This window comes from Akebia trifoliata, chromosome 13 (assembly GCF_017979445.1).
Source record: "Akebia trifoliata isolate Shusen 1 chromosome 13, ASM1797944v1, whole genome shotgun sequence".
NCBI classification, from domain to species: Eukaryota; Viridiplantae; Streptophyta; class Magnoliopsida; order Ranunculales; family Lardizabalaceae; genus Akebia; species Akebia trifoliata.
The window spans coordinates 130,390-138,361 of NC_141387.1; the positions used below are offsets into that span (position 1 = coordinate 130,390).

General features: G+C 35.3%; 1 protein-coding gene across 1 annotated transcript; it reads right to left on the bottom strand.

Annotated features, from left to right (window-relative positions):
- Positions 1 to 1,005: 1,005 nt before the first annotated feature.
- Positions 1,006 to 7,154, bottom strand: LOC147387022 (KH domain-containing protein At5g56140-like). Its single transcript, XM_086421706.1, has 7 exons — positions 6,898 to 7,154; positions 5,625 to 5,710; positions 3,695 to 3,843; positions 2,888 to 3,007; positions 2,655 to 2,771; positions 1,793 to 1,936; positions 1,006 to 1,687 (listed from the first exon to the last, which is right to left on the bottom strand). The coding sequence occupies exons 1-7, from the start codon at positions 7,005 to 7,007 to the stop codon at positions 1,538 to 1,540; spliced, it is 876 nt and encodes a 291-aa protein (XP_086277832.1). The 5' UTR covers positions 7,008 to 7,154; the 3' UTR covers positions 1,006 to 1,537.
- Between the last annotated feature and the right edge of the window lie 818 nt (positions 7,155 to 7,972).

A 7,972-nucleotide genomic window follows, 5' to 3' on the forward strand; every position in this document is an offset into this window, starting at 1 on the left:
AATCTATGATACTGTGAAATTTGGAGTCCAACCCAAGAGCAAGAAGAGAGGATTAAACTCAACACACCCCTGCACGTGTGGATTGAGTCAAAGCACATAGAGATATGATCTGAATGATGTGAAAGAGAAAAAAACCTGCTTTGATATCATGATACGATCATAGATTGCTATAAGATTATAAGTCCCAAAATCCACAATTCATCATGAGACACACAATCACCATGCCGTTGGTAAGTAAATAAAATGATGCCATGATATGGCATAGTGTTTCCAATCAATTTTGATGCCATAAGCACTCCAATGGAGACTTTCTAGATTCATAAACAATCTCATAATAAAAAATAAGATAAAAAAGATTTCTTAATCAAAATGGGTTTGTCCCGTTTTGATCTTAGAAGAGTATTATAACATCCTCCTCACAAATCTTCCATTTCGCTGTGAAAGTAATTACATCATAAACCATAGGAAGTTCTGACTTATTTTTGTTCTTGCTTTTTGAGATTTTGTCCAATTTATATCTTTAGATGGGTTAGGATCCCTTAAACAGCATAATCATAATTATATGGACAGAATTGCCAGGTTTTCTTCTGACCTTCCAAAGAAGCTGTTTTAACATTTTTTCCGTTAATTTTAAATAAAAATATAAAATAATGGTAATCCTAATTGATGCAACAGGCTTTGGGAACAATCCCTTCTTCCTTTTTTTTTTTTTTTTTTTTTACTTATGTCCAACTAAGGGGACCAGATGAGCCAAAGCTGGAACCAAGGCATATAGGACCCTCCCCCGGGCACGTGCCCACACATCACATGCACCGGGTAAGTGTGGGAACACCATCATGGGTGGACCCGAGGAAATATTTGCTCGTACTGGGTATCGAACACAACCTGTGGACTCTCACCAATCACTGCTTTGGGAACAATCATCCTTGGATCTTTGCTTTAGAATGGAACTTCTACAAATATCTTAATCACAACCAAAACCCCAGAAACTAATAGGAAGAAAGGTAATCCAAATGAATATAAATTTCATACACCAAAACTTAACTGCAATTTATATACTTGGGAGGTTAAAAATCACTCTTAACCCACACACCCCACCTGACAACTGCAATAGGAGGGAGGGGTTATTTTTCCTTAAAAACTTTGTATACACACCAAATCTCTCTCTTACAACACCATCAATCGCTATATCCTAACTGTCATCACAAGCATAACAACTATCAATAGCACAAGGGCGACACTGGAGACATTATGTCCAGCCAAACTTGCTAAAACAACATAAAGATGCATACCTCAGAACCCAAAATGGCCTTTCCCCACACTCAATACTATTATTGTCAAACCTCCCCTCCAAATAGAAGATAACCACACTTCATGAGGAAACAAGTTAGAACCGACACACACCATTGTCAGTGCCCCGATGGCAATCAGGGGAGCATATGCCAGCACAGCAACACTTGTCACGTAGCAATTCACTGGCATGGGCAGAAGTTAACATACGAGCTCCAAGAGGCCCAGTCAGATGAGAGTTTCAGAGTTACACCCTTGTCTTCGCCCTCTTCATACCAAGGCTATTGTGGAAGGGGGACACAGAACCAGACATGTTCGAACCTTCATCACGGAGTGTACCATTGAGCATTGCTAGCTCTCGGAGCTGCTGCTTCTTGAAGAAATCCTGAGATTCATCCTGGATATAATAAAATATAAAACCAATGAAGCTTGAGGTTCAAGACATAACACATCTTAAAACATAATAAATTGGGCTTTGATATGGATGAAGGGGGAAAATTACCATGGGCTTGAGTAAATCTTCCAGGATGTCACGTGCTTGCATCAGGCGAGTATCAACTATTTCAACCGGCAATTCTGCCTCCACAAGAATATGGAGAGGCTCATTCAAATGCTCGTAACCTGGTTTCCCCCTCATCATCTCTTCCTGTCAAAGAAAACAAACAAATAAATAAACCAATAACACAATGAAGTTGAAACTATCCTAATAAAAAAACATGGTCTTCCATGCATCTTATATCATGAAAGCACAAATAATTTAAAAATAAATATGGTATTTTGAGAAAAATAAAATGAAAACCTAAGAAGAATGAAACTATTTGTATTGATAACATAAGCCTAATAAATAAAAATGTATAAGAAGCTCAGGACATTCAAAAAGATTTGATAACTTGTCTGAGTTGTCAATCCATGATGAGTATGGAAAAAATGACGAGACACTGAACATAGAAATCAGAAGGTAAAAAATTGGACATTACCCAGGTAGGGGTATTGGTGCTAGAGCTTTGATTGAAACTATATTTAGATGAAGATATGGAATAAACTATAGCATCTTGAATGATGTGATTGATTACTAACAACCCATTGTTGACAAATTCAAAATTAGCAACGAGAAGGATTATTGATACATGATGGCACAAGAATTGATTAGCTATAAAACAGGTGATGAGATGGTGATGAGATGAAGCATTCCATCAACGAACAGGGAAACCGCATGACCACGTGCCAGTTTTCTGAAAAACCAATACATTAACTCTTGCGTTTACCATCCCTCTTGTTATTTCAATTTATCTTGCATGTATAGTTGTGTGCACTTTGCATGCCAAACACAAACAGCAACAATGATAAAGCAACATAATTATTACCCGAGTTGGATCCTTGATGCTTCCATGTCCTCTGATCAGGACACGACAATCAGTACTTGCTTCCACCCGCTTAAGAGAGTGCCCTCTAGGACCAAGGAGACGTCCCACAAAATTGTACTGCAATAGCAGGTAAGGTAAAACACGAGAATTTGTTTTTATTTTTATTTCTTGAAAACATGTTTCCATGATGACCCTGTTAGTTATCACAATGGAGCAAGAAGTTCGATACATACAGTAGGGTATTTATCTACAGGAATGTCCACCCTCATTGTTTTCTTGACAATAAGACCTGACGAGCTACCTTGTGATCCAATCCAGCTTTGAGATGAGGAGGGCTGTAACAATCCTAACCTCTGCAGATTACAACTCCATACGTCATTGAACAGAACAAAACATATTAAGGTGGGTGACGGCCTGGGTTTGCCCGAGAGAGAATAACAACAAAAGAAAAAAAAAAGATGTCAACACCTGAACAAGATACTACAATAACTAGACTTTGGCTCATTCAATCATGTAGTATTTCACATTGTGTGCACACCCCAATCAGGCGACTCAGGCAAATAGCACAAAATGTTTGAAACCTCAAACCAAAAATGTTTCGGCATCTCCATAAGTAGGTAGTTCAGGAGTTAATAAAATAAGAAAAATGAAAGATCATACAAACGTATGTGATTGCTCACAATTCCAGAAGCCCGCAAATGTATATCCATGTATATGCATGGAGAAAAGGGGGGATACTAATCTCAGCACCATTGAATGTTAATCTAGTAACCAATTTTTCCTAACAAAAGAATAAAAGGGAAATTATCGATTTTCTGATTATCAATGGTGCTAGATTGCTAATAAGCTAAATCTACTTGTCACTCCTAAATGAATGTTAGACACAGACTTCCAACCATAGCAGAAGTGGATATTCCAAGCGCCAACACTCAAATAAGGCAATTCAAGTTAGCACTTCAAGTAATACATTGTCAGAAAAGCTTCTGAAGAGAAGTAAAATTAGATGGAAAATGAGTTATGTTAATGGTTAGTATCCGTACTTCTGATTGAAATGCTGAGGCCCATCCATTCATATCAGCTCCTCCTCCATTTGAGAATAATCCTCCAGATGTCAGGGGGCTAGCATGTTCAAGCCCACTTTGATCTAAAAGTGATGCATTCCCCAACAGTGTGGTTACACGCAATATTTCTGCTCCAAAATGTCAATTTCAAGAATAAGATGTATACCAGTTAGCATTTGTTAAGAAATTAGTCAGCAGTCACCACAAAATGGGCAGACACATGGGTCAATTTCAAAATCAGTACTCTCCCACAAGAAAAAGTTAAATCTTTTACAAATATAACCTATAAAACAAAAGGACATGCGGTTTAATTCTATTTGATGTTAGTAAAACAATTATAAAATGGACACAACACATACTAAATCCTATTATCATTGCCAAGGTTTGACTATGGCTGATGAATAATCCCAATACCAGGTATATAAATCCAGATAAATTAAGTGTTCATATTTAGAAAAATGGTAAACATAGATCCACAAAATAATAACTTACCAGAAATAGTAGGTAATATATCACATACACTTAAATTAAATTACATTGCAAGTATCATAGTGCAAGAACAAGACAACAATGGAAATTACATATCTAATTTTTAATGAAAATAAGAACTATGTATTTAAAATAATGATTAACTTAAAGGTGTACTAGTTACAAGAAAACCTTATCTTTTGGACTATACCATATTTTAATTTCCAATTTCTTCTGTATTAAACCTTTTTTTTTTTTATATGGTAATTTCCTTATTCTTGACCTTCATGGAAGAATAAAAGCAAGATAGAATTTATGCTGCTGACCCCAATGTTTGGGATAATCAGACAAGCCAAAGAAGATGATAGTGATGATGAACAAGTTAGAGAATTTTAAATCTTTTTGCTTACAAACTTGATTAGGTTTCCAAATAACTCAACGAATTAAATCAGGTCAGTTGGAACTCAAAACTGTGTTTGAAAAAGAGATATCATTCTTGGTACTCAATCAAGTTTTTTACAAGATATGCTAATCCAGTCAAGTACCAAAACCTTGGAATTCATGTCAAGGACAAGTGTTAGATAGAGAAAAAATGCTCTACATCATCTCGCTGTTAACAATCTAGCATTGATTAGTATAAGAATCCTCACTAATTTAAAAATCATCTCTCTCACACTTCTACTCTCCCTTCTCTCATTATAATAGTAAAGACACGCATCAGTAGCTCTGTTATCAAAACAAACTTTTCGACACATAGGTCCTTAAGCTTCCAACTTCTATTTATTATTCAATTATTTATACAAGTCAACATGAACATGTGAAAAATCTGAAACAAAAACTTAAGCTTCAAATTTAGCAAGATGTGCAGAAATTTTATTACTTTAAACAGAAACAGAGTGAAAGATTTAGTTAAAAACAATAGCATAACACCCACTTTTGTTTACACCGTATGGAGATGACTTGTATGCCATTTATTCACCAACACAAACCAAAGGAATAGGAACATATATCCAGATCAATATCCACCTTCGCAAAATCTGACTTACAACTAACTACATAAATCTTCTCATGAAATACACTAGCAACACTGAAAGGTTCAAGAATTGGAAAAAATATACAAAAAATCCACCACCAAGGTAGAATCAACAGCTAGGGGAAATTAACACCTCTTCCAGTGGCCAAAGTTAGACCTATTTTAAAGCCAAAAACAAACAAGAATATATATATATATATATATATATATATAGGTGGGCATGGGGGGATTTTCCATGTAGTTAAATTTGTAAACACATCCTCTTCCATCGATGTAAACAAATGACTTCACTTCAATAGAGTAATTTATTTATATTGAGATTACTATAAATAAATGCTGCAAATGTGATTTGTCTCCCATGGACATTGTTTGGATTGCATGCAACTAAATTACGGCTTTAAAACTTACCCTGGTTCAACAAACGATAACTGTGTGGTAGCACTGGCATAAAAGGACCAATCTTTTGACGCTCAGCCAACAACTCAGATAGATACCTGCCAATAAACAGTTAAGTGTATTAGATTATAGATTTACTTGGTTAAGCAAATATAGGTCACAAATTGGTATTCAAACAAACATCTATAAACCTAACTACAAGGATCACCGAAGCCCATATACATGTGCAGAGAGTCACATTACATATAAAGAAATAAAAACTAAAAACAATTCCATGAAAAAAAAATTTAATAATATAAATACCGAAGCTGAAATCAGAAGATGGCAGGATATGTTAAATTTTAAGGGTTGCGATCTGGTGACTCATGAAAAAACACAAAACCCAACTGCCGGTCTAAACCATGTATCCCAAAGGGTACATCACATATCATTAGGAGTTATCCTGAGCATGGTTTAAATATCGGATTGTATCAGTATCGGCCAAGACCGATATGAAACATTGAATGTTTTGGGAATGTAATGGTTTGTATTGAATGTATCGACCGATACTGTATATGGCTTTTCATTTACTGAAACATTCAATCGATACGATATTTTATACCTTGATCCTGACCGTAGGATTTCGTGGTATAACAGTCATGATTTTGTGCTTTAAGTGATAATTGGAATAAATGACTATAATAAATTCACTGAAAAAAATATATATGAAGGCATTAAACCTTGAATTTAATTTTAGAAGAAAAAATTGCAACTTTACGTATTTTCCAGCGGCTTTATTCCAATACTACTACGATCGTTTATGTAAGCTGGTGAACTTAGTACTTAATTTTACTTCTCAACTAGAAATGGCATCACACATGCAGGAGACGGAAAAAAACTGAAGGAGTGACCAGTAAAGGAACGAAAAAAACCCTAAATCCACTCAGTTCTGGAAATATCAGTTTAATCGAGATGATCCCAAATAAAAAACTTAAAACAGGAATATTTGCAGATTATATCAGATCAAACTGAAATGAATATAAGATCATAATAAAGATCAACCAATTTCCAGCATTTTCACAACTTTAATGACAAGAAAACACCTAAAACTAATCTAAATCAAAACATGAAATCTAAGCTAACTAAAAGAACTAAAAACACGGATCAACCCATAATCAAACAAATTAAACACAAAAAAATAAATATAAATATAAAGATAGTGGAGCTAGATTTTTTTCTTGATTTACTAGAAAATCGAGGAATTTAATCTTGATTTAAACTACGATCAAAGAAATATGAATCTTACTTCTCTTGCTCAACGAGAGCGTTAGTTGCAGAGCGAATACCAGAGATGTGAGGCGAATGAGGTGCAGTGGACGGAGATGGCGAGTAAGCCATATACCTGCCGGAAGACATTTTCCGGTGAAAGTAGCGTCAGATCTCGACCAGATTCCAGCGAAAAGGCGTTGGATCCTGGCGAGATCCCTGTGAAAGTGGTTGATAGAATGGAGTCGGTGGAAGGAGATGTGTTTATAAAGAAGGTAAGAGTGTTCGAACCACAGCTTTTGCTATTACTATACTACCCTGTACTTTTAACATCTTTAGGGTTAGTGCAGGAAAAAAAAATTATATAATAATAATTACTTTTAATTATTAATTTTATGAGATTATATTACCATAAACCCTACACATTTTGACAATTTGACAAATGTTATTAAGCTTCGTGAACTAACAAAATAGAGCTACTTGTATTTTTATTTTTTTAAATAGTTACAAGTATTTTCATTTATTTTTTAGTGTTATTGTTGTTGATAGAGCTATCATGCAGTGTTAATACATGTAAAACTTTCGATATTTCCAACAATAAAAAAAGTGTAATTATGTGAAAATTTATCTTAAAGTTAATACTTCACGATAACTCGAGATCTAATCATCTTTTTTTATTAGAGGTTAAATCGTTCATTAGGGATAAACCTATTCTCGACCCTCCTTCCTACCCCACCCACCGCCCTTCCTTTGAAGGAAAAGTCTCTCTTATTCGACCAGAAGAGCCTGATTCTTCATTTCACCTATTGACTTTTTCCACGTAGCAGCTTCCATACTGAACGAAGTCTTCCTCGGGAATGGCTTACCTTAGAATTGACTCCCGCGCGCTCCTTAGATGGGGGCTCTTTCCCGGGTCCTTTCGGTGCGAAGGATCAAACCCTACGCCCACTGCCCTTGTTCCAAGATCTCACTTCATTCACGTATCTACCCCCTTTTGTTTCTGAGTACACTTAAAAAAGCTCCTGCTTTAGGTCCCCCAAGATTTAGATTCTAAATTATGATACATTTTGGAAAAAAAAAACCTTCCATGAAAAAAAAAACAAACAAATTAAACG

Excerpts from the sequence above, each read along its gene's own strand:
- LOC147387022 (XM_086421706.1), bottom strand. The coding sequence starts at position 7,007 with ATGTCTTCCGGCAGGTATATGGCTTACTCGCCATCTCCGTCCACTGCA. Across the intron at positions 5,711-6,897 it reads GCTCTCGTTGAGCAAGAGAA|GTATCTATCTGAGTTGTTGG; the intron begins GTAAGATTCATA and ends GTTTATTGGCAG. Across the intron at positions 3,008-3,694 it reads CCTCAGCATTTCAATCAGAA|AGGTTAGGATTGTTACAGCC; the intron begins GTACGGATACTA and ends TGTAATCTGCAG.